Here is a 26,708-nt window from a genome sequence, read left to right as displayed (position 1 = left end):
CATGGGAGCATTCCCGAAGGCCTGATTTATCTCCTGATTTATCTGGGCCATTTGAAACCAAGACAGGGACTCTGCACATGAGGTCCCATGGCACCCTTTCCTGCCCCAGCCTTTGTGGCATGTAACAAGGCAGTAGCACAAGGAATGAATACAGGCTCTGATCTTCCTGCAGCCCAGCAGGAGACCAGCCTCTATGCCTGACTTCACTAGCAGTAAAAATAGCTTCAGAACATGGCCAAGATGAGAGAGAATGCCAGGTAGAAGGTCTGCTTTCTGCAAAGGTTTCAAACTCACTTCAACCAAGTTCTTGTTTTGCGCCTTTGATGTCACAGTGTTCCTACTCAGGAGGGGCAGGGAAGAGGGTAAAGGGGGACTTTCCTCATTAGCAAATCTATTCTGGTCTTGGCTGGCTCAACCATCAAGTCACAAAAACAAGAGCTTCTCCCACCACCCCACCACCCCCATGATGGACATCTTTGAGCGCTCTTGCTAAGACCTTCATACACAATCAAAGGCTGATCAAGATCTCTTTGGGACCCAGGATACAGTGATTTCCATTGTTAGATACATCATGGAATTCCAGATTGTCAATGGATTTATTTTGCTCCTTGCTGTTTCCCTAGTGTTATCCAGCCTATCTAGTGGACTGCCATGGGAAATCCCTTTTGGCTAACTTTCTGGAGGGAATGGAGAAAGCCCCCCCTACCCCACCCCCCCACCACCACCACACAGCACTCAGGGAAACGGGGAGTATGGAACAATATGATGGGCCTTTATCCCCTCTCCTCCCCACATTTCAATTTAGCTCCAGAACACAGAGACTGGCCACAGTGCCAAAAATATATATATCTATGCCCAGGGCAAGCTCCTAATTCTTGCTTCATCTCCAGAAGAACCAGCTGTGGGGCCTGAAGGGTACTGCCACCAAAATTCTATGCTTTCCCTGCTCAACCAGATTGTTTTTGCTTTGAAACACTTGCGCAAACCTATTGCAGGCTGATATCTGGTGTGCCCTGTATCTAGAGAAAGAGTGTCGGAGATCGTTGAGCCAAGGTACACAAAGTCATGGACAACCTCCAGTTCATGCGCAGAGATTGCAATGCAGGGAGGTGAGTCCACATCCTGAACCATGACCTGTGTTTTCTTCAGGCTGATTGTCAGTCCAAAGTCTTGGCAGGCCTTGCTAAAACAGGTCATGAGCTGCTGGAGATCTTTGGCAGAGTGGGCGGTGACAACGGCATCATCGGCAAAGAGGAAGTCATACAGACATTTCAACTGGACTTTGCTCTCAGTCTGGAGAGGTTGAAGAGCTTTCCCTCTGATCTGGTCTGGAGATAGATGCCTTCTGTTGCAGTTCCAAAGGCCTGCTTCAGCAGGACAGCGAAGAAAATCCCAAACAAGGTCAGCGTGAGAACACAGCCCTGCTTCACTCCGCTTCGGATGTCAAAGGGGTCTGATGTGGAACCATCAAAACTACAGTGCCCTTCATGTCCTCGTGGAAAGACCTGATGATGCTGAGGAGCCTGGGTGGACATCCGATCTTGGGGAGAATCTTGAAGAGACTTTCCCTGCTGACCAGGTCAAAAGCCTTCGTGAGATCTATGAAGGCTATAAAGAGTAGCTGTCATTGTTCTCTGCATTTCTCCTGCAGCTGTCTAAGGGAGAATACCATATCAGTGGTGGACCTGTTGGCTCGGAATCCACACTGTGATTCTGGATAGATGCTCTCTGCAAGTACCTGGAGCCTCTTCAGTGCAACTCGGGCAAACAGCTTTCCTACAACGCTAAGGAGAGAGATGCCGCGGTAGTTATTGCAGTCACCCCTGTCGTCTTTGTTCTTGTACAGCGTGAGGATGTTTGCATCCCTCATGTCCTGTGGTACTCCACCTTCTCTCCAGGAGAGGCAGAGGATTTCATGCAGCTCAGTGGCGATGATCTCTTTGCAGCAGGGATGCTGTCTTTCCCAGGTGCCTTGCCAGAGATGAGGGAGTCCAGGGCCACGTGAAGTTCCGCTAGGGTTGGTTCACTGTCAGGCTCCTCCAACACAGGCAGGCACAATGCTGACTGTAAAAGGACATGCATGAATGACACTCCTTGACCTGGCCTGCTGCCCACACTGAGCCTCTGAGCATTCTGGTACCTGGCTTGCCATGCACGGCCTTGAACATATGCATCATGATTCCATGCTCAATTGAAATGACTGCCGGCATCCTGAATGACATGGGAGATCCATTTGGCACCCAGTATAGGTGTCCCTGTGACTCCACTCTAGCTACTCTATGGCTGGCTGGAGCTGGCTCAGGAGGATTAGACTTGCCAGACTGGGCTGATGCGCTGAAGGAGACATGATGGGGATGCACCACCCTTGGGGAAGGCGCATGTACACCTGTTTCCAGCACTGGCGCCAACCAGAGCATCCTTTGGATAGCAAAAGAGAGGGGGCAAGTGGGGAGGGGAGAGGAGGTGATGCAGAGAGAGCGAGATCAGGGAGGGGGTGTGATGCTGCTGGGGAGAGAGGTGGGAACTAGTGGAGGAGAGAATGAAGCTGGCTCTCCCCCACCCCGCTTATAGTTAATGCACGGCGAGGGGGAAATTCTCCCCCCTCCCATGTGCACTCCAATCCTCTCCAAAGCCGGGTGCATTAAAGGGCGAGGATTTTCCGAGCGGATTTCCCCGCCCGCCTTTCCACTGCCGTCTCCTTTCCAGCGGCTGGGCAGACCGGGCGCCAAGCCGCCCCTCCCCCCGCCCCGGGCACTGGCCCGGGACCCCGGCGCGCCCGGGGAAGCCGGAGATGCCGGGCGGAGCCCTCGCCGAGTCCCAGGGATCCCGAGAGGCGGCGGCGGAGACAGGGGACCCCGGGATCAGGTCAGTCGCCTGGCGAGGGGGGCAAGAGGGCAAGGCGGGCTGTTGCTGCAGGCGGAGAGGGCGCGTGGAAAGAAGCAGTGGGAGGCCACCGGGAGAGAGTGCCTCTGAGCATTTGCAGAGTGCTTTCCGTGCACCTCGGGTTCAGGGCAGCCAGATTCCCACGAAGGGGACCAGATGCAGAGGAGGACACGTGGGGCTGAGTTGGGAGACCAGTAGGTGCCAGGGCAACTTCAAGGGAATCATCCAGCCCGCACTCTGCGCTTCATGGGTTCTGGGTTCGAATCCCAGCAGTGAAAAGAGGTGCTGGGGATGAAGCCAGGCACGCTTGAAGGCTCCCCCGTCCCCATGGACGCACAAGTCTGAAATAATTGCGGGGGGGGGGGGGCTTGGGATTCCTGCTGTCCAGGCAGCAGCTGACCAGATCCCCTCTTCTGCCCACCTGCCCCAAAGGCAGGAGTTCGGTTTTCTAGTGCACCTCACCCTTCCAGCTCCAGGGCAGGGAAATGGGTCTGTGGCTCTGCTGGGCTGAAGATGGGGACCAGACTTGCAAGTATGCCGTTCTTGGGTCGGGGACGTGCAGGCCAAAGCAGCTCCACCCCAGAATAAGATGAGGACTTGGGAAACTAGTCTGGGTCCAAGAGCAGGAGAAAAGCAGCCTTTGCTTCCATTGGGAAGTTCTCTTGCACAAGCCCCACCGAAATGAAAAGGAGCTGCAGCTCCAGTTCATTTCCACGGGATTGGTTCAGGAGAACTTCCCAGTGGACTGCGCTCAGTGTTACACAGCGCAGGGCTGCGTCCTAGATCCAGACCAGTTTGAGGCGAGGAGTGCTGAGGTCAGTATCTGCTCCGCGAAGCGACATGATTTTATCGTTCCAAAAGGGGCAGTGGGATGGAGGGTTCTTCACTTCTCCCACTTTGGTTGGCAACCTTCAGTCTTGAAAGACTGTGGTATAAGCCTACAGCACCCGGTATTCCCAGGCGGTCTCCCATCCAAGTACTAACCAGGCCTGACCCTGCTTAGCTTCCGAGATCAGGCATGTGCAGGGTAACAGTTGCTGCTTCTCCCACTTTGCAGGGGGGCAAACTGAGGGACAAAGTGGTAGACTTTTGCTACATTGGAGACACGGTGCTGGTGTCAGAGTAGGAAACATTGCCTGTTTGGAGAGACTGGACTCCAGGGAGCAGAATGACAGGGACGAGGCCGTCAGGTTGAACAGGACCAGCAAAGCAGACAGGAACCCAGTCCACCTGGAGTGGAATTGAAGGGCTGATCTCTTTGGCGGTCAGTGCCGAGAAGATAGGGCCAGCCCCCTTGCACCCACAATCCAAGTGGCCGCTTGGGATAGCAGCACCTTTAGGGGTACCAAGGAAACAGTGTGCAATCCACGCTGTGCACCCCAAGACCTCTTGCAATGTTGGAGAGAGGAGCCATCAGCCTCAGCAGCTTTGAAAGGACTCCCCCAGGGCACACCTCGGCAATTGTGCAGTGCAACCCCAAGTCTTGAGTTAGCTGTGTGTGAAGAACTTTGACTCAAGGACAAAGGCTTGGAGAGTTCAGGCAAAGAGGAATGGAAACTACACGGAACAGAAGTGTCACTGCAGTTGCCCTCTGGGGCAGTCAAGCACAGGCACAGTCAATGGTTTTCTGGCTGCAGCAGTGAAGCCTGGAGGTCTGCCATTCCTGGAGGGAAGCTGGGTGCTCTTTACTGGCTATTGGGGCATCCAGTGGTTCCCTACCGCAGCCCACTGCATGCTGAAAATCAGCAGTGGCGGAGGGTAGAAATTGCTAGGAGAAGACAAAAGGCTTTGAGATACTTTGCCATTGCCTAACAGTCAGAACTAGAGCAGCACAAGAGGTGCTCTTTGGAGGTATGGAAAGGAGATTGTGGTTTACAACCATCATTTCAGTATCAGTTGTATTTTGATCATTATATCTGTGGGCCACTGGAAACATCAATATGCCTCAAAAGGATCTAGTCCCCCATTCTGGTTGGTGCTCTCTCTCTCTCTCTCTCTCTCTCTCTCTCTCTCTCTCTCTCTCTCTCTCTCTGTGTGTGTGTGTGTATGTGTGTGTGTGTGTGTGTGTGTGTGTTCACACAACAACACAAAGGTCTCAAGGAATTTGTTTTTGAGTACCATTGAGAACCGGAGGAGGTGTTCATAGGGTTAAATGATCCATCATTTGAACTCCCCGCATGCAGAAAATTAGCATGACAGGAAATAGGGCTCAAGTCTGGCTTCCCCCTAACATGCTTCTCCCTTTTTGAATGTTTTTATGTGCAAGGATTGTTTTGTTTTGGTACAGAGGAGCATTCACTCATCCCATCCTTTCCAGCCATCTGACCAGATACATCCTTATGTATCTGGTCAGGTTTCTCTGAATCAGGTTTCTCTGAGCCCTGAGGCACAGTCTAGCTGGGGGGGAGGGGGTTTCCCCACCCCTACACACACATGCTGCATCCCCTGGTTGCCTTGCTCTCTCCAGCCCTACCCACCTCATGACTTGCTTCACCTTGTTCTCTTCCCTTGTCCCTGCCCAAGCTTGCTCTCCTCCACCCCTGGCTCACCCCACAGATCACCTGGGGGTTGTGGCTCAGCCAGTGGGTGGGTGGGGGCAGTTCCTCCTCCCCCACCCTTCCCATCTCGGAAAGCTCAGGTCATGATCTTGCTGCTTGGCAGCTTACTGGCCTCTGGGAAGGGAAGGAGGAGGGAATGGGCACTTCTTCCTCCCTTCTTCCCAGTAGCTAATAGGGGTCGCTCCAGGAATCCTAGAAGCACAGCCAAATTTACCCCTGAGCATCTTGAGATGTTCAGAGTGAACTTTGGGCTGTCATGTGCCCCAAAGCAATCATGGGGCAGATTGGCATCCCTCAGAGGGCATAAGACTTCCTCCAATTCCTGTTTGGGTAAGCCCACATTCTGACACCACCACTAGCCTGGACACAGGTTTACCAAGCCAGTGATAAGTGGGTCAAAGAGCTGGAAATTGAAGGCCAGAAAATCTTGCAACTCCTGGTAGGATTGCCAGATCTTGACCAGAAACTGGTCTTTATTTTAGTTTGTAGGGTCCCCCAATGAAGGAGCAAGATCAAGGAGGCCAGAACCAAGGGAATGGACTATTTTTTACTTGGCTTGAGTGTGCATGAGTTCTTCATTATCCCCCCTCCCTGTTAATCAGGCTCCACCCTGACCTCTGCCCCTGTCCTGTCAGGTGACATCAGGCCCAATCCTATTCAACTTTCCAGCACCTGTGCAGCTGCAATGCAGTCCCAAGGTTCCCATACCTTGAGGAGGCCTCAGTGACTGCCTCCCCAATACAAGAAGCAGTGCACACCCCACTGGCATAGCAGCACTGACACTGGAAAATTGGATAGGATTGGGCCCATCCTCTGCATTTACCAGGCACTACTATCCTTCACCAACTCCATCAGACATCATCCTAGCCAGCTGCCATGCTCCAACCCCTCTCAGCAACCGATTCTCAGGAGATCTGGCAACCCTCTGAGGGCAGAGACCTGACCTTGGTGCTGCAATTGCAAGTGACTGGAAGTGGGGGTATACCATAGCTCCCAATCCAAGCTGGATTAGGTGGTGTGCTGTATCTGGCCTGCTTCTTCAGTATGAACTCATCAGGTCGAGTTTTTGCAAGCTGCCTGAAAATTCAACCTGGGCCTGCTAAATGAAAGGCCTGCCTCCCAGCTTACCCTCATGGTCAACAGCTCTAACAATATCTCTTCAATACCAATGCACAGTAAAGGGCAGAATAAACCCTGATGATCCAAATGTGGCTTTTAGCAGTAAGGTTTCTGCATATGGAAAAGGCCAAATGCTAGGGGAAAAAATATACCTGTTCTCAGCTCAGCTCTCTACTAGGTAGATAAAGAGGGCCAGGCCCTAAACCAATGGCAGTCGCCCCTGGTGCACTGGATCACCAAGATGCAAGGTATATCAGCATAAGAAGAGCCCCGCTGATCAGGCCAAGGCCCATCTAGTCCAGCTTCCTGTATCTCACAGTGGCCCCACCAGATGCCTCAGAGAGTACACAGGACAACAAGTAACCTGCATCCTGGTGCCTCCTTCGCATCCTCTTTTAAAGGATTGGACAGATGCCTCTTTTAAAGGATCCTCTTTTAAAGGATGGCCAGATGCCATCACCACATCCTGTGGCAAGGAGTTCCACAGACTAATTACATGATGGATAAAGAAATATTTTCTTTTGTCTGTTCTCCCAACACTCAATATTAGTGGATGTCCCCTGGTTCTGGTGTTGTGTGGGAGGGAAAAGATCATCTGTCTATCCACTCTATCCAAACCCTGCATAATTTTGTATGTCTCAATCATGTCCCCCCCGTAGGCACCTCTTTTCTAGACTGAAGAGTCCCAAACGCTGTAGACTTTCCTCATAAGGGAGATGCCCCAACCCAGTAATCATTTTGGTCACTCTTTTCTGCACCTTTTCCATTTCCACTATGTCCTTTCTGAGATGCTGTGACCCGAACTGGATGCAATATTCCAGGTGTTGCCTTACCATTGATTTTTCCAATGGCATTATAATATTAGTCATTTTATTCTCAATACCTTTTCTAATGATCCCAAGCATGGAATTAACCTTCTTCACCACTGCTGCACATTAGGTCAACATTTTCATCGAGCTGTTCACCAGCATCCCCAGATCTGTCACAGACAGCTTAGAACTCATTAGCCTATATGTGAAGTTTTGATTCTTTTTGCCCCAATGTGCATTACTTTACACTTACTTACATTGAAATGCATCTGCCATTTTGCTGCCCAGTTTGGAGAGAACCTTCTGGAACTCTTCACAGTCTCTTCTGATCTTCACCACTTGGAAAAGTTTGGTGTTTTCCTAGCTGCTGCTGTCACCCATCTCACAACCACTCTTTCTAGGTGGCATGAAAAGTGTCAGTACCGTTGCGTCCTGGACAACTGTGTCCCAGCCAAATGCATGCCAGTCATTGGCATCCCTGGACATTTGCATCTGTTTTTTTTTTGTTGTTTTTTTTTTGTATCTGGGACATTATAACTTCTTTCTAACTAGTCTCCTTATTTGAGGGAAGTCTGCCCTTTGGGTTTTTGTGTCAGATTTGCTTAGACTCTTCCCCTGACATGCATGGTAAAACAGATCACAGTATGGTCACTGTTCCCCAATGGCTCAGTAACATTTACATCTCTAAACAGATCCTGAGTACCACACAATATTAAATTCAGAGTCCCCTATCCTCTGGTTGGCTCCATGACTAGCTGTTCTAAGGCGCAGTCATTTAGCATGTCAAGAAATCCAGTCTCTCCACCTACCTAGCTGGCTCTGCACATGGAACAGGTAGTACTTCTGAGAACGCTACCTTTGGTGTCCTGGCTTTAAGCTTCCAACCTAGCATCCTAAATTTGGCTTCCAGGACCTCCCAGCTGCATTTCCCTACATTATTGGTGCCGACATGCACCACAACAATTACCTCCTCCCCATCACTCTCTACCAGCCTATCTAGACAAGATGTGATGCCCGCAACCTTCGCACCAAGGCAGGAAAGTCACTATGCGGTCCTCACATCCATCACAAACCCTCTCTCTATGTTCCTTACACTCAAATTGCCCACTAAAGAAGCCCCCAACCCCCCTCCCACCGAGGAGTAGCCTGAAGAAGGGGTCCCTGCCCTTAGGGCAGTGCCCTTATGCCCCAGAGGCACATAGTCATACCTGTGACATGATTCATTTCAGATGGGTCTCCATTCATTTCAATATTTATTTTTAATATATTGAACTTGATACTACCATGGTAAATGACTAGGGAAATGTTACAGATCTGTTCTTTTAACAAGTTTTTAACAATAATAGTAAATGAGACTTACTCCTGGGTAAGTGTGGGTAGGATTGCAGCCTAGGACTGTCAAAAAATTTTCCTGCTTGCTGATGTCGCTTCCAGTCGTGACATCACTTCTGGTGGGTCCTGACAGATTCTCATTCTAAAAAGTGGGTCCCAGTGCTAAAAGTTTGAGAACCACTGCCTTAGGGGATTGTTTCCCTCCTCTCCAGAATGGCATCCTCCAGCCCCAATACTTCCTACCTCAGCAGCTGGGGAGCTGCCCACCTGAGGGTGGGATGAAGTCCATGAAGTCTCACTGTGGTCCCTCTCTGCCTGCCTCTGCTTCTCTAGGTCAGCAATCATGGCTTCAAGGGAGGAGACCTGTTCCCTGCATCCCTGGAGCTCCTTGCACTGAAGACACACCCATGCCTTATGCCCCAGAGGCACATAGTCATACCTGTGACATTCAGTGCAAATCACTGGATAGCCCCCACCCTACTGCTGTCTGTTTAACTGCATAGTTTTGTGGGGTTTTTTGTTCTGGGATTCTTAAGAAAGGTTACACTGGTTTGCTGCCCCTCCTCTCAAGGGGTTTGGGGCTGTGGCTTAACTCACTCTGTCTTACCTTAGCACTTTGTCCCAGGAGGCACTGCATCCCAAGGAGGCTACTCGCTGCTTCGTGCCTATACTAAGCTATAGGTGGACAGTCAGGCCTTTTCAGAGTGGAATATTGAGGTTGAATGGGCTCATTGGTCTAACACAGAAGGTGAAGGAAGAGGCTTGCTGCAAAGATTTCATGCATGCTTGCATGCGTGTGGGTGTGTCTCCAAGCATGGTCCAAAGCCCTTTTTTCCCTTCTCTTTCTACCCCCCCCCCCCGGCTGCCCTGATGGTCTTGGGGCACTGTGACATCCATCCCCCAACTCTTTTGCATTTCCATCTGCATAACCAGCCCTGTCTCTTTTAATCCTGTTTGGAAGGAAGGAACCCTTCATTTCATACCCTGCCCCCAACATGATCCCCGCACATGCATTCCTCTCTCCCTGCCTAATGCACTGAGCTATTATCCCAGCGGCCCAGGCTTTGGCACCAATCCCCTTTCACCGTAGAGTGAGGCACACCACTCTCAGCTTTAATCGGCTACATTTCAATGGCTGTCAGAGTCACAGAAGGGAGGTAAATAAATCAACACACAGGACTCAGAAATCACAGCACAATATTTATGGCCCTCAGCCAGCAGCTACCATCATCCTTCCTCTTACTTCCTCCAAAAGCTATCCACATCTCTTTCTCAACATTTTGCTATTCCTGAACCTACAACATTCTTCTCTGAGCTATTCCTCTTGTCTACCACAACCTGTAGCTCTCTTCAGAGTCCATGTCAGTGTGTGATCTCACATAATAGGAATGCAAGCAGAGAACTCACTATCTGGCTGTCACATGGAAAACCCCAGCTTCCTTAATAATTTTTTAAAAAATGACAATGAGTCCTCTGGTCCAGTGGTTCTCACATATTTAGCATCAGGACCCACTTTTTAGAATGAGAATCTGTCAGGACCCACCAGAAGTGATGACATGACCAGAAGTAACATCAGCAAGCAGGAAAAATTTTTAACAATCCTAAGCTGCTATCCTACCCACACTTACCCAGGAGTAAGCCCCATTGACTATCATTGTTAAAAGCATATACATAGTAATAAAAGTTAAAAGTACAGATCTGTAACATTTCCCCAAATGCAGTCACATACCATGGTAGCATCAATATATTAAAAATAAAATATTGAAATGAATGGGGACCCACCTGAAACTGGCTCGTGACCCACCTAGTGGGTCCTGACCCACAGTTTGAGAAGCACTGCTCTCGTCCTTAAAGTTTCTGAGGAAAGCAAGAAAATACATAGGCAGATCTTGATGACATTTTAAAATTCACAGAGGGCTTCAGGAAGACTAGGCAATCAGGGAATGGGGCTTCAGCACCTTGGACAGCTCTTTGCCCTTTCCTCTCCTACAGCCTACCTATTGCTCCTCGAGCCCCAACCAATTTTCTCTTTTTATTTACTCTTTTTTTGTGTGGAAATATTCTCAATTCTTAAGAATTCTGACCCTTGGAAGCAAAAAAGGTTTATTTTTAAAGCAAATTTATGCATTCCTGTTCCATTTTGGCACTATATTCTGAGTAGCAAATTCTGATTGGGAGTGGCAGAGAAGATAGAGTGAAGAGGTTAATCTGTAGCTCATTTCTTAAGTCAGCCTTGGTCACAATTCAATTCACTGCAAAATTTCTCTTTTGGGGCGTTTCATTTCTTTTATATTTAGCTCTCAGTCATGCTGAGAAAAGGGAAGCTGGCAGAAGCATTCCTAACCCAGCCATTAGTGACTGCAGCCCCAGATGTGGAGTCCAACAGATGGGTTATAGCAGTGATTTTCAACCTTTTTTCATCTCCCGGCACACTGACAAGGTGCTAAAATTGTCAAGGCATACCATCAGCATTTTGACTTTGTCAGCACACCACACTGCTGGTGGGGGCTCATATCTCCCAATGGCCCCACTAATAAACCCTCCCCCAACCTCCCACAGCACATCTGCAGACCATTCACAGCACACCAGTGTGCCGCAGCCCACTGGTTGAAAATGGCTGGGTTACAGCATGGTCAGAAAGCAAAAGCTTGTGCATGCACCAGCTACATAATCAATTTTTCAGAGAGTGTCCATTCTGGGAAGCAGGTAATAGCCTTCTAGAAGTAGTGCTGGCCTAAGACATCTCAGTGCCTGGTGGTACACTAAATGTTCCCCCTTACCTTGTGGTATGCCAGGCACTGCCGCTACACCTCCTCCTCTCATTCCCTGGAATGGAAAAAGCAAAAAGGAACAGAATGAAAAAGGAAGTGTAGAGGAGAAGAAAACAATCTAGCCCAGTGGTTCTCACACATTTAGCACCAGGACCCACTTTTTAGAATGAGAATCTGTCAGGACCCACCGGAAATGATGTCATGACCGGAAGTGACATCATCAAACAGGAAAATTTTTCACAATCCTAGGCTACAATCCTGCCCATACTTACCTAACAGTAAGTCCCATTTACTATCATTGTTAAAAGAATATACATAGTAGCTTGTAAAAAGTACAGGTCTGTAACATTTCCCCCCAATGCAGTCACATACCATGGTAGCATCAAGTCTAATATATTAAAAATAAAATATTGAATTGAATGGGGACCCACCTGAAATTGGTTCACTACCCACCTAGTGGGTCCCGACCCACTGTTTGAGAAACACTGATCTAGCCCATCACTCTTCTTTCCTCTTCATGTTCGCTCTGTTCCCCTCTTCATTTTCAAATCCAGGGAGCAGGAGAAGGAGGAGCAGTGGAGGTATATCTACCTCCAGTAGAGGTACCTCCAGTAACCTGACCAAGACATTCCTGCCCAATTGCTAGAGCAGTTTTGCATTTTTAAAAGTCTGTTTGTTTAAAAAAAAAAAAAAGGTTACAAATAGATAAATGCATGAACATTCATGCATTGCTTTTACATTAAAAAAAGAATAAGATAATAACAGGCAGACACCTGAAGCATGGAGGGAAGGGCAAGACCAACCAATGAACCAGCGTCTGACTTGCTGGCCTGCATGCCACTCATTTGATTTGTGAAGCCAGGAAGAAGCTGAGCTCACTCCGCAGCTGACAGCACACAGAGAATGCTCTTTGTCTTTCCTTAGCTAAAGGAATTTTTGTCCTAAAATCTTTCCACAAATGGCAAAGAACCTGTATAAGTGGCCAAACTATCTCAAACTGAGCTCTGACATCCTGGGATTGTTGTGTTGTTGTGTTGTGTGAGATCTAAGGTGTAGTAAAAAGTGCATCACCTGCTCATGAGAATCTGTTACCACCCAGCTAGTTACAGTGAAGCCGGGGTGAAACGGGGTGAAGCAGAAACACTCCTGATGGAGAACGTATATCACGACCCAGCTGTTCGTTGGGTTTTCATTTGGATCCACGGGAGTGTGCCACAAACACCTCAGAGCCATTGTGTCACCAGAGGCAGCCCCACCAAGTTTGTCCTGCCCAAGCCTGGCTAAAATGGATGGGATCTGCGCAAGACCATAACTGTTTCAATGGGGCCTGGGCAAGAAACCTCCTTGGTGGATTCTGCCCCATGTGGAGGGGAGCGTCCCCCGTACTTTCCCCCTCAGACATCAAAATGTATTGGGCTGGTCCTTTGCATGATATTCCCGCAAGCGACTTTTCAGTGATAATTGCACCCCATTCATTTGTAGAAGATGGGGTGGAGAAATTACACAAGGACATAAGGAAAGCCCTGCTGATCAGGTCAAAGGCCCATCCAGTGCAGCATCCCATTTCCCACAATGGCCCACCAGCTGCCTCTGGGTAGTTCAGAAAGCAGGAGAAAAAACGCATGCTTCTGCCACTACTCCCCTGCAGCTGGTATTCTGGATTCCAGAAGGGGAGACTGCCTTGGGAGTCAGGAAGGGGGACACACACAAGAGAAATAAGCAGGTTGCTGTTCACCATTTCCCACAATGTGGCTAAATGCATACTCCTGTGCATGAGTTCGAGCAGAGATGCTCCAAGTAGAGAGAGAGAGAGAGAGAGAGAGAGAGAGAGAGAGAGAGAGAGAGAGACTGGAAGCAGCAGGGGTTGCTGTGGTGCTCATCAGTTATTACATGCAAAACATAACCAAGAAATGTACTCAAAACTCACACAATTGTATTTCTTACAACAATCACCATAGCAATGAATGCGCTGTCTGAGAGGAGCATTGCATTTTCAAAGACATAACACGTCATCTCTTGAAGGCCTAGGAAATGGGACATCATTGTAACAAAAGCACTTTCTGGAGAAAGACCTGTGCACGCTGCACAATAAATAGGGGATTAGTGCATTTTATTGTGCAGAGCTCTGATTAGGCAGAGTCTTCTCCTCCTAGCTAGTCTCTTGGTCTTTTCCTTTCCCTGTCTCGCCACTGTGATGTACTGTGCATCTAGCCCAATCTAGGGAAAGTCACACAAGTGACTTCACAATTAGTCAACCCAAAGAATGACGTGTCATCATTCCCCCCTCTCCAAGAGGGCTCGACCTTCATTCGCAACACTTTTCCTGTACTTCTGAGAGTTTTCCATGCCATCACTGGCACACAGTTCGATCCCTACTATCCCAGCATGCACCACACCTCTTACAGAGCGGGCATGGTAACCCTGCAGTATAGTGCAGAGGTGGTGTGAGACCTAGAAGTGTGTTGTAACCCATTCTTACATGCAGCTGCTGCCATTTTATTTTGCAGTTGAGGTCTGCACAGTTTGAACAATAGGTAGGACTAGAGGTCCTAGATGAGATAGAGAAAATCACATTGGAGACTTTGGAGGGGTTGGTTTGGCAAGCTCATGTAATGGAAATGTGCAAGATCCCTCAAGGGTGTGGTAACAATAGTGGCTCTTGCTCTGGCAGGTCTGGGAAGCACAGGGTTAACACCAGGCCCTTAGAGTGCAGTGAGTATATTGCACAGCTGCAGTCACATGGAGGCAACAAGGCCCTCAGGGATGAAAGCAGCACCTGGAGGAGGGAGAGCTTGTGGGTATAGAAGGAAGGAGCTTGGAGGAAAGAGGATGGATGGGCTAACAGGTTGGCTAGCTGGCTGATGGATAGACTGACTGACTGACTGACTGACTGACTGACTGAGGGCGCAATCATGCCCGTCACTTGGGCTGGCAAACATGCTGTAAGGCACATTTACGCCTCCTCTGGAGTAAGCTGTGTCGGCACACGGAGTTGCTGAATCCAGTTTCCGTGGCGGCTCCCTCTGAAAGTCTTGCTTTGGCCCAACTGGGCCAACACAATGCTCTGGGGTGAACAGGATGGAGGCGTTCCTGGGGGCGGGGGCGGGCAGAGGACATCCCTGGGGGCGGGTGGGGAGTGGGAGGTGGGGCTGGGACTGGCTGTTATACCGGATCCCAACCCCCGTTCCTGGGGAGATCGGAGCAGCTTGAAGCTGCTCTGCTCTCCTCAGACTTGCACGACCTCAAGAGGTGGCGCAAGTCTGAGGAGACCCATTGGGGCACCTTACCCGGAGGTAAGGGGGAAAGTTTCCCCTTGCCTCTGGCTGAGCCGCCTTGGGCCCCTATCCTGGATACAGTGCAAGTCTCTTGGTTTGCCTGTTCCAGCGCAAGGTAGGATTGCGTCCTAAGTGACTGACTGACTGTCTGATGCATGGACCAAAAGGAGACTACTAGAGACTGCTGGAACAGAGACTGCTGGAGTCCGGTGGGTGGCTGCCAGACCCAAGAGCTCCTGAGAACCAAGGTGTTGCTGCAGTGGCCAGAGAAGCTGCTGGCAGTAGAGGGGAGGAAGGAGAACCTCAGCAGGTTGAACAGGCACCAGGCTACCCTGGTGGTGGGATCCAGCAGTGCTGCAGGGCAGAACTAGGGTTATTGTTGGGGAAAGAAGGGGAACTAATTAGCTTAAAGTGGGCATACTGTTACCCTGCGCATGCCCGATCTCGTCTGATCTCGGAAGCTAAGCAGTGTCAGGCCTGGTTAGTACTTGGATGGGAGACCGCCTGGGAATACTGGGTGCTGTAGGCTTATACCATAGTCTTTCGAGACAGAAGCTTGCCAACCAAAGTGGGCATAAGTTCTATAGGTGAAGTTTGGAATGGGAGTTTGGTAAAACAGCTCCTTAATCTTCAGCAGATCCTCTCAGGCTTGCACCCCTCTGCCTGCTCTCCCCGCCATGCTGGGCTGCCATGGCTTTCTGCCTTGCTTTGCCTCACTTCCTCTTTCTGTCCCTCTGCCTTTCAAAATGGAGTATGCATGGTTGACATGCCAGGCTCTTCTTTGCTCCTCAGATCTGGCTTACTAGCACCAGGAAAACTTAATCTTCTCCTATTATGGTATCAGCCTTTGTTCCAATCAGATCCAAGATGGAAAGACTCAGATTTTTATTTACTGAAATCAGTTCTCTTTGTTTTCTCCCCCTTCCCCCCCCCCACCCTGTGGTGCATTGTCCCCATGGAGTCTCTTTCTTCCTCCTCTTAGTATACTTCTGCTGCCCAGCTGGTTGCATCATTATCACCCAGTGTTCCCCACCACCAGAAAGAGGGTAACCTTTCATTTAGGCACATTCACCCAGAGTGAGAAAATAGCTGCATGAATCCTATCTTTGCATGCTGACTTCTTGCACAACTTGCAAAAGGTATTGGGTATGAGACGGGCAGGCTTAGCCAATCCCACAGAGCTGGGAGTCAGCCTGGAGATGTCCCTCTGCAAGAGGCATCACATATGACTTGGCAGTGTGTGGTTCTCAATAATGAAATCAAGAGTGTTGCATATATCCGGGGCCCCTAACTATCACCTTCCCCTATACTCTCAACTTGACCCAGATTCCAGAGTTCCTTTGCTATCCTTTGCTATCCTCTTCCCAAGAGCACTGCCCCATCATGTTGCTATACTCACTAGCCCATCTTGATCAGCTATCCACAGCTACCTATGGTAACTTGACAGGCTGGCTAGCATGATAAGTAGACAGACAACCAAGAAGAAAGAGAGCTGACAATACAGGAAGGAATAAATATGACAGAGAGACGGATGGAAAGGCAGAGGCAGATTTGCCTGAGAATGTTGGAAACTGTGGAGCCCCTCCTGGTGGCCTCATTTCCTCCCAAAGCTATCTCAACCTCCCACCAGGAGAGAGGTGGCTGCACTTTTCCACCAGCTGTGGGTGTTCTGACACTGAAGCTGCTGAGAGAGAGCCCTTGTGCATCTTAAGTCAGGTACTAGGAAAAGCTTTTAGAAAACAGTTCCTGACAGCTGTTGCTCTCCGCCTCCCTCACCACAAAGCACACCTCATCTCTTCCCTCTCTTAAAGCCTTGTGCTCACTCAAAGAAACCACCCTCCATATTTCTTATCAGAGGAGGGTGGGAAGATTCTGGCTTCCCTGGCTCTGGACAGCACTGAATTCAAACACAGAGAATTGTTCTGGTCCTGGTCAGGAAAGATGCAGACCAGTGGCTGGAAACCAGTTATTGCAAAGGGGGAAAGGAAGACCTGCATCGTTGGATTGTCCTTTGGGACTCAGAGTTTAGTCAAAAAAGGGGAGGGGAAATTTCAGTGCATTGGTGGAATTTTATTATTCCCTGTGTGCCTATGGAATTTGTTGGGCTATAAATCTAAATAATCAGCCAATAAGGTTAGGGAAGGGGGGCAAGGTCTGGTAGAAAGCTGAGCCTCCCCTAAGAACTGTGGTGTCCTCTTAGTGAGGCTAAGCTGTCCATGAAAGAGCCAAAGGCAAAAACCAATGATTTTTCCAGCTCAGGAGATGTAGCTACATGCCAGTTCCTTTGGCCAGCACAATTGTCTTATGCACTGTAGGCACCATCCCAGCCTTTGGAGGAAATAGCCAGAAATGCCAACTCTCACGAGAAATCATGAGGTCCAGTGGTGGAAGCTAAAGGAAGGAGGTTGTGGGTTCTGATTCATGTTTTAGGTGGGGACAGGAATTGATACCACCCTTTTCAATAATTACAATGTGCACAGTTAATGTGCATGAGGTGGTAGTATTTTGGTGGCAGGCTCCATTCCCAGCCTATGCAACATTAATATACCTCTTCAGATATTCTGATGATTGCATGTAAGTCGGTGGAGTCTGCCAACCACCTCATGAACGTTCATTCTCCACATTTTGAATGCTTAAAAAGGGCAGAGGATGACACCTGGGTAGAAGCGTTTGTTTCCAGGGAGTAACATAGGATTACAGCCTAAGGGTCTAATCCTATCCAATTTTCCAGCGCTGATGCAGTCATGCCAACAGGGTATATGCTGCATCTTGCAGTGGGGAGGCAGTGACAGAGGCCTCTTCAAGGTAAGGGAATGTTTGTTCACTTACCTCAGGGCTGCATCAGCGCTGGAAAGTTGGATAGGATTGAGCCCTTAGTCTTACCGAACACAATGGTCTTACTTCTGAGTAGGATAGATCACGCCATTTTCAAACACCTCTACACGTGGGGTAAACAAAAAGAAAATACTGTACTTACTGGCAATATGAAATTAACCTAGAAGATTCACCATCTCAGGATATGCAGATGTTCACTGGCCTATTGTTTTCAAAAGAAGCAGGTAAAGTCATATGGGGAGTAGTTTTAATTAGTTATTAGCCAGGATAGCTAGGAACAGACTCTCCATGGTCCAGAGGTAGTATATCTCTGACGTCCAGGCTTTAATGGCTATGTCCACTTTTTCCTGCTTGTGAAGACCTTCCCTGGGGCATCATGTTATCCATTGTCAAGACAAAGACTGGTTCGCACACCAAATGTTCACCACTTGGCTGAAAGGTCCAGTGATGATATATGCATGTGTGAATAGGCCATCACAGATCTAACATCACAGGTAGAACTTCCACTTACATCACTCCAGACACAGCATTTTCCGGTGCATTGGATGGAATTTTATTCTATTCTGCTGGGGTTTTGGCTTCTCTTCCCTGTGTGCTTACGGCCCAGGATGTTTACAGATTCCACTGCCAGTCATCACTTATGAATAATCAAGTCTCGCACATTTATGTGTGAACCAGGCCAAGGTGCTGAAGCTTCATTCTGACTTGGAATGTTGATTATTGTGGGACCCTGGAATGAGCTTTTCTCAGCTTCTCTTCCTCTGATTCCAGGCCATAAGCATCACTGGATCCCAGCAAGAAGCACCATGGACCCCACCAACTTCCCAATGCTTTGGTTGTGGTCACTGTGGGCCTTGGGGCATAGCCCAGGTTGGGTATGTGGCCAAGCAGCTACCCAGCCACATTCAATCAAGATCGAAGGGGACATCACTCTAGGAGGGCTGTTCCCTGTGCATGCCCGTGGCCCAGCTGGAGTCCCATGTGGGGAAGTGAAGAAGGAGAAGGGGATCCACCGGATGGAGGCCATGCTTTACGCCCTGGACCAGATCAACAGTGACCCTTACCTGCTTCCCAACATGACGTTGGGGGCCCGCATTCTGGACACCTGCTCTCGTGACACCTATGCCTTGGAACAGTCTCTGACTTTTGTTCAGGCACTAATCCAGAAGGACACATCTGATGTGCGCTGCTCCAATGGTGAGCCACCCATCATTGCCAAGCCCGAGCGTGTGGTGGCTGTCATCGGGGCCTCTGCCAGTTCTGTCTCCATCATGGTGGCCAACGTGCTCCGCCTCTTTGCCGTGAGTAAAGGGACAGACATTTCTTTGGAAAGGAGGCCAAACAGCGGAGGGATGGTCGGGGTCAAAACGGATCTCTGTGCCAGGAGACCTTGGGACTGCTGGCTCGAGAGATGATTCTTGGAATTTATCTATTTCCCAAGTCAGTTTTGATTCCTCTGTTAGGGCGCTTTAGTGTGGTCACAGAGACAAAGGAATTAGGCATTAAACTAAAGCACAAAATGTGTAGATTTGTAGAAAAAAAATTGCGGTTTCATGAATAAAAGTGACAAAAGGAAAAAGAGTTCTCTGACTGCAGTCTTTGAAATGCCTGGAGCTACTGGCTATAATAATTCCAGCTTCAGTATACTGACCTCCCTAGTCAGCTGCTTAAGCATAACGGAATGTTCATAAACATTCCAGCTGCTTGGGTTTGTTTTTTTATCAGCTACTGATGTAGCTACTGGTGAGAATCGGTGTAAAGAAGAAAGAGAGGAGCATTAAAAGAATGGTAATCAGCTGCTACTTAGAAGTATGGTAGGTCTCCTTGAAGTCAATTGTACCTACGCTCAAGTAATTTTGCTTAGCACTGCCCCTGGAGTGTGTCAGTGGCACGCATGAGAGAGGGGTAACTGAATGGTATGTGTGAGCAGTGTGAATGTGGCTGTCTGTGTGAAAGTAAATGGGGAACGGGGAGGGGGTAACACACACACACACACACACACACACACACACACACACACACACACACACACACCCTGAGAATGTTTGCAATTCTCTATCTTTTCATCTGTAAAATTTAAAAAAAAATCTAAAAATCCTCACCATGTTTTCATGGCCTCTAAACAGATCCTTGTGGGGGAGGGGCAACATTTCACATTCCCCCACCCTTATCTGGTTTCCTGTTTGCATCTAAGGGCTATCTGCCCATTGTGTTGTTCTTGTTGGCAACCTTCAGTCTTGAAAGACTATGGTATCACGCTCTGAATGGTGGTTCTGGAACAGCGTCTAGTGTGGCTGAAAAGGCCAATTCGGGAGTGACAATCCCTTCCACACCGGGAGCAAGTGCAGTCTGTCCCTGGTCTGTCTCCCTGGCTATGGGCCTTCCTTCTTTGCCTCTTTGCCTCAGTCTGTTGGCCAAGTGTCTCTTCAAACTGGGAAAGGCCATGCTGCACAGCCTGCCTTCAAGCGGGCCGCTCGGAGGCCAGGGTTTCCCACCTGTTGAGGTCCATTCCTAAGGCCTTCAGATCCCTCTTGCAGGTGTCCTTGTATCGCAGCTGTGGTCTACCTGTAGGGCGTATGTTGTACTGTATGCATTATGTTGTACTGTATGCATATTCAGGTATCTGTAGGCAAGTACATGTTTTTATGTCTATGTGTTCGTTTTCAAAGGCACTGGCCCCCTCAAAAGTATGAAGTATAGATCCCATGGTCTGCTGTACATGCACTGCACATAACACATCACTGTGTAGTATGATGCATACTAATCATGAGTGTGTTGCATCTCGATCATACATGCATTGAATGTATTGTGTGAACAGAGCTTGGTTCAGCAGCAGCTACAAACACAGAAGCCCTTCCAGAAAGAGAAGGAAGCAACCTGTGCTGGACCCTTGGTGATGGATCAGCAGCCCAGTCACATCTGAACACAGCTGAGAGTCTCTGGATGGCATGGTGGGGGGGGCATTATTCAGAGCCAGCTGATCTGTCGGACAGATGGCAATCTCTTTCCCACACACCAGAGGTTGTTAGCAGCCCCCAGCTGGTAGTGGCAGGGCTGGTGAGGTGAGATGTGGCTGGGAGTGGAGGCAGGAATGGGGTTGGGGGAGATTATAAGCAAAGCAAGAGAAATCTGAGGAGGGGGGAGAGGAACCTGTCCATGGTGCTGTGACTAGATCTTAACAGGAGGTCAGTTCAGGCAGGTCCATTCAGAAATGTTTAATCACTTCACAAAACATTTCTCACCAATTCCTATATTGCAAAAAAACAAACAAAAAACTCCTCACCCTTTCATGGTATAATCTCCCTGTAAAGAAATTTAAGTAAGCATCTAAGAGGCCTTCCTTCCTTTTAAAGAAATCCATCCCCTTCCCCCCCCAACCAGCAGGGACAGAGAGCAACACATGCGGGCTACCCTCTTTTTAGCAGCAAAATTTAGCAGAAAGGGCAGAATGCAGAAACAAGTCGTTCATCACTAGAATTGGGCTGAAGGGAAGCAGGTGAGCCGCCTTAGGAGTTGCTTCTCCAAGCTTGATTTCATCCTCCTCCCAAAGGTCCTTTTGTCTATGGAAGCACTTCCCTCTTCTGCATATCAAGGTTGGTGCAGGTGAGCAGCCAGCCGTGGAGAACACGCAGGCTCATCAGAGTGCCAATACAGTCCATCAAGCCTGTACTACTTTCAACGAAACATGTATCCTCCTTTACATGTGCAGGGATATCGGAAGCTGCCTTCTAAGAGTCATCCACCTTGCTCTACACTGATGGGTAGCAGATCTCCAGGGTTTCAGGCAGGGGCCTCTCCCAGCCCTCTGTTGGAGAGGCCAGGGGTTGAACCTGGGACTTTCCACTCCGCATGCAAAGCATCTGCTATATCACTGAGAAATCGTGCATGGGAACTGACATTCCTGAAAGCCATGCAGTGTGATGAGCGGTGGCACTCTGGTGCCCATTTGGATACACATCTAATTTCAGATTGTCCTTCCTGAACCACATAAATAGCCCATTGATATTATCATCAGTCCCAAAGAGCCTAATAACCAAGGCATAGGGCAGACCCTGCATGCAAGTTTTTGTGTGTGTGGGTGCCTGTTTGGCTCAGGGAGGAAGGATGGGTGAAGGGAAGATAAATATTTCCTCCTCTTTCCCCATCTTTCCTTCTCCTCCTCCTTTGGAGAATATAAACAAATTAGGAAAAGCAGCAACTAAATACACAGAGTGCCCTTTTTTCCAGGAGCCCATGTTTGTAAATCTTATTACTTTTTTGGGGAGGGGGGGGTAACATTCCCCAAGTGATCTGCTTTGACTTCATTAATATGGAGTGGGTACCACCCGCTGGTTCCTGACACTCAGTCGCTAATGTGGATGAGAAGAGCATAATGGATACAGAGCAGAGCAGAGTGACTTCTCAAAGCAGTTAACTGTTTGTAAGCACCTATTAAGCTCTCCTTTTAACTGAGAGCAAACACTTCTAGAAACAGCTTCTTTATCCAAGCATTGAAACAGTTGGGAAGGGGGAATCTGCTTTTCACCACGCTTTCACACACACACCCATTATGAGTCCCACAGAGTGATTATAGAGTGTTAAAGAATAACCTGTATTAAGTGATCTTGAAGTTTGTGCCCCAAAGTTGCAAAGCAAAAAAGAGGTGGAATGCTTTGGACCCCGCCTGGAAAACCACACACACATATATGGGTAGACATATATGTAAACCTGTACATATCCTGCCACACAGATCACTTGAAAGGCTCTCACTGGCACATGCGTGCAGTGCTGAGCAACCACAGCCTGACATAGTCTCTCCCCCCCCCCCCACCAGCCTCAGCTCTTCCTTACTGGAGCTGCTGCTGCTCATTTTGCTAAAACCCCCCTAATCCCCATCACTAATCGCTTTAATGGGGCTTCTCACAGACCCGGTGAGGGCGGGAAAGAGAGATAGAGTGGAAAAGGGAAATGGGACAATTTGCTTTTTCCTATGGATCAAAGAGAAAAAGGATTTTTTCTTGTCTAGCCAGAGGAAGGATGGGGATCCAGGAGTCCTTAATCTGGGAAAATGGGACCTGGCTGAGGAAGCCAGAAATGTGGAGATCTACCTGAGACACTGGGAGAGAATCAGGGAGGCGTGAGTTGAGAGGGAGCCAGGCTGATCAGATCCACCCTGTTGAGTGCCTTGTGGCCCCAGTTTCATCTATCACTGCCTGTCAGTGTGAATTCCTTGGGTTATTCCCAAAACGTACACAGGCAGCATTGGCAGTAAACAAGTCTAATAACCCCAGCCTTCCTTTCAGAATTTCTGCCTTGACATTTCTGTCATAGTTCTCAATACAGAAAATACAACGCAGTGATGTGAGTATGGTGGACAGACGATAGACATTTTCAGAGGTCTGGATTTGGTTTGGATTTTTGATATTTTGATTTGATTTACCCCTGTAGTTTGAATTCATTTTGGCAATTATGTCAGTGTGGGCTGACATTTGATACTCCCTCTTTCATGGCCTAATCCTAAGTAGAGGAATTTGTAGGATCTGGCTTCAGGGTTCATGTATACGTCCAAGGGCAGACCAGAACCCACTGCTTTTGCTATGTGTCACACAAGGCATGTCAATCAGTGCTAGAATTTCCCATACCTGTGCAATAGGATGCATTAAGCTCAGATGCTTCTTAGGCCACAATCCTAACCAACTTTTCAGCACTGACATCACTGTGCCAATGTGGAATGCACTGCATCCTGCAGTGGGGAGGCGGTCCAGGGGGTCTCCTCAAGGTAAAGGCATGTTGGTTACCTTACCTTGGGGCTGCATTGTGGCTACGTCAGTGCTGGAATATTGGTTAGGATTGCACTCTTAGTCAGTGTATTCATGCTCTTTGAAATGCTGCAGCCACCATTTTCTAGTGCTGAAGAGGCAACCAATTCTGTGTAAGAGCCACTTCACATGAAAAATTTTGTACTCAAAAATAAATTCTCAAGTGCACGGTGCATGTATGTGCAGTTGCATGTGACTGGCATTCACACGTGCTGACCCAGTTCATACAGCAGGAGTCAGCAGAATCCAGTGTTAAACGTTTTCCTAAACTATACCACTGTACAAAAAAACAAAAACGCAGATTTCCTTACAGAAATCTAACATGCCAGGGAAAAGGGTTCAGTCCAGCTTTTCCCCTGATGTTATTTTTCTACACGCACAGAGAAGTTTTCTTCCTGTGGGGGGAACATTCAAATATGTGAAATCCAGCCGCCCCCACAGACAGAGCTTGAAGCAGTCCAGAAAATTCTACACTGCTTGATTCTGCTGAATGTATGAACTGTCAATCACAGCATGTGCCAGCAAAATGCACAGCGATGGTGACTGTCAGAAGTCCAGATCCCCAAGTGCATGTGTTTTGCAAACAAAATCATGTGGATTTACATACACATGTGTGCTACTCATAAATGAGTGACACATGTAACCATTTGCATTCAGGAATCATTTCCCAGGTACAAAAAGTAATGCCTAAAATAACATCAAGAAACTACCGCAGATCACAGGAACAGAGTAATATACCCCTGTTGGGCTGGTCACATTAAATAATATTTCTTGGGACTTTGATTTTCTGGATGTTGAACAGAAACGGAAAACCTCTGTGCCCTACAGAGGGGGCTCTTGGTCACACAGAGGCAAAACATCAGAGATAAGGATTTTGATCTCCCTATAATATAATTGTCTGAACAATACAGACCACCTGTCCGGCTAACTGACCTGCCACACAGAGTCAAAAAGAAACAGTCTTGGGGTCAAACTGCAAGTTACATTAAATGCATTGATTGGCTCTGCCTGTGCATGTGTTTGATTGGCTCTGCCTGTGGGAGTGCCCGTCCATGTGTGTACAAACATGAGGGTATCTGGAACAACAGTGGGGTAGGGGGACAGGGTTTTAATCACTGTTCCCTCTAAGGTGCACTGTGTGTTGTGGAGAGCTCAGCAACCCAGAAGTTCAGCAATTGCTAGAGGTGTTTGTTTCTGGTGAGTAACATAGGATTACAGCCTTTCAGTTAAAACAATGGGCTGAGCGAAATAGCAAAACTATTTTCAAACACCTCTAGCAATAACATCAGGACTTCATTGCCAAAGTCTGAAAGTGGTATTGCAACATAGTTGCAACACCACACAGCTACAGAAGGCTTTCACACACCAGCATGGACCCCTTACAGGGGACACTGTTTTAACCCTTCTCCCCTCACTGTTGTCTCAACACAAATCCATTTATCCCTAGAGCCCCTATCTCCGCAGGGTGGGAAAGTTGTCACTGAATGAGAGAGAACAGAGATTGAGGGCTTCACACTTACTACATCAGAGCAAACAAGTTCAAGGCATTAGTTGATGCCAGCCCAGCCCAAGATTTCCTGATGGCATGCCAAATCCTGCCCCCCATCTAATGATATGCTAGCTTCTGCTCCTCCCACTGTCTAATGATTACAGATCAGCACTCTCCTCACCTCCACATTTCTTTGTCCTCTCTCTCTCCCCCATGGAGGAGGCACAGTGGAGGAAAGTAGATGGACAGAAATGCCCCCCCCCCTCCAATCTACTGCCTGAGGCAACTGTTTCAGTTGGCCTCCTGGATGGGCTGGGCCTGGCTTCTCTAAAGGACTTCTCCCCTCCTTGGCCCACACTACACAGATAGATCCGTATATACAATAGCTTCATCCTCACCATGGCACTGGTCCTAGTTTCTCTTAATTTCTGAGCCAGTTACCAGTCACCTCACATCACCACCATAACTGCTTCTTCTATTCTTGAACTACGACAATTTCACGCTTTTGTTGTGCTAGTAACATGCTAGATGCTGTCACATATAAATCAGGCATGGACTGACAGAGTCTTTGCATCATGGAGCTTCCAATCTGATGGAAAAAGAACATAGATAAGTAGGAAGGGCAGAGTGATCACTGATAGGGAGAAGAGGATGTGGCAGAGATGGGTTAAGAGGAAAAAGTAAATATTCCAGAAGAAGTCAATATTGCAGAAAGATTGAAAGGATAGAGAGGGGGAGGCTAGTCCAGGCCTAGAAAGGCCTGGTGGAAGGTCTGTGGTGGAGCAATAAACCAGCATCAAACTCCTCATTTTCTCCCTGCTCTTCCAAACCCTACAGATCCCCCAGATCAGCTACGCCTCCACTGCGCCTGAACTCAGTGACAGCAACCGCTATGATTACTTCTCCCGCGTGGTGCCTCCTGACTCCTACCAGGCCCAAGCCATGGTGGACATTGTCAAGGCCCTGGGTTGGAATTACGTCTCCACGCTGGCTTCCGAGGGCAATTATGGCGAGAGTGGCGTTGATGCCTTTGTGCAGATCTCCCGCGAGGCTGGTGAGAGGGACTGATGGGTATTGAGGGTGTCGGCAGAGGCCATAGGAGCTGATCCCTGCCTAGAAACCCAGCCTGATAATCTCCTTGTGTGGGGGCTGCCTGTGGTCACTCAGTAACCAAGGAAAGATGCTCTACAGCTGGTTAGAGGCAGAATCTTCTTTTGACTGCCTGTAAGTGCAGAGAAAAAGCATCACTATTAATGCATAATAGGTGAGACCTGCATTCCAGATCCAAACAGGGGCAGCTAAGCTGAAATTCTGCAGTGGATGCATCGTAGATTGATTTGGGGTACATTTGCCATAGTGACAGAACAATTCATGACACCCAACCATAATTGGGCTTACTTAATCTTGGCTAAATATTACATCTGAATACTGAAACCATGGTAAAGAATTAGCCACAATCCTGGAAATGAAACCATTGTTTCCTCAACCATGGAATGCTGAGTAAAGGCTGAAGTTTGGTTCCTTCCAGATAAGTAAGATGCTCTATCACAGGGCTCTATCTCTGTTCCTTAACCAGTTTGCATTATTTATTTGTTCTGGATATTTTGATCATGTCTTTTGGCCTCCAAAGATGCCCCAAGGTGGCTCACATCAGTTAAAATATTCAAATACAATGATAAACATACAAGTCTTGCTTTCCTCTCCTCCTCCACCTCACAATGCAGTTGGTGTTTCTAAGGCTACTAAGAGGCAAAAGACACAGGCATTCTTATTATTACTCTTATTAGATCCATTAGTAACATAGTCCTAAGCAGTAAGTCCCACTATGAAGTAAATCCC

At 48.3% G+C, this 26,708-nt stretch overlaps 1 protein-coding gene and 1 pseudogene across 1 annotated transcript in view; both read left to right on the top strand.

Annotated features, from left to right (window-relative positions):
* The first annotated feature begins 15,162 nt into the window (after positions 1–15,162).
* LOC136642736 (5S ribosomal RNA) lies at positions 15,163–15,276 on the top strand (annotated as a pseudogene).
* Positions 15,277–18,388: 3,112 nt separating this feature from the next.
* Positions 18,389–26,708, top strand: part of LOC136639415 (metabotropic glutamate receptor 6-like) — a 30,212-nt gene continuing 21,892 nt past the window's right edge. The window contains exons 1-2 of the mRNA XM_066613581.1: positions 18,389–18,883; positions 25,707–25,923. Coding sequence (XP_066469678.1) covers positions 18,389–18,883; positions 25,707–25,923 — 712 coding nt within the window. The remainder of the gene's footprint in view (positions 18,884–25,706; positions 25,924–26,708) is intronic.

Source organism: Tiliqua scincoides, chromosome 2 (assembly GCF_035046505.1).
Source record: "Tiliqua scincoides isolate rTilSci1 chromosome 2, rTilSci1.hap2, whole genome shotgun sequence".
NCBI classification, from domain to species: domain Eukaryota; kingdom Metazoa; phylum Chordata; class Lepidosauria; order Squamata; family Scincidae; genus Tiliqua; species Tiliqua scincoides.
This window is presented reverse-complemented; position numbering and strand designations above follow the sequence as displayed.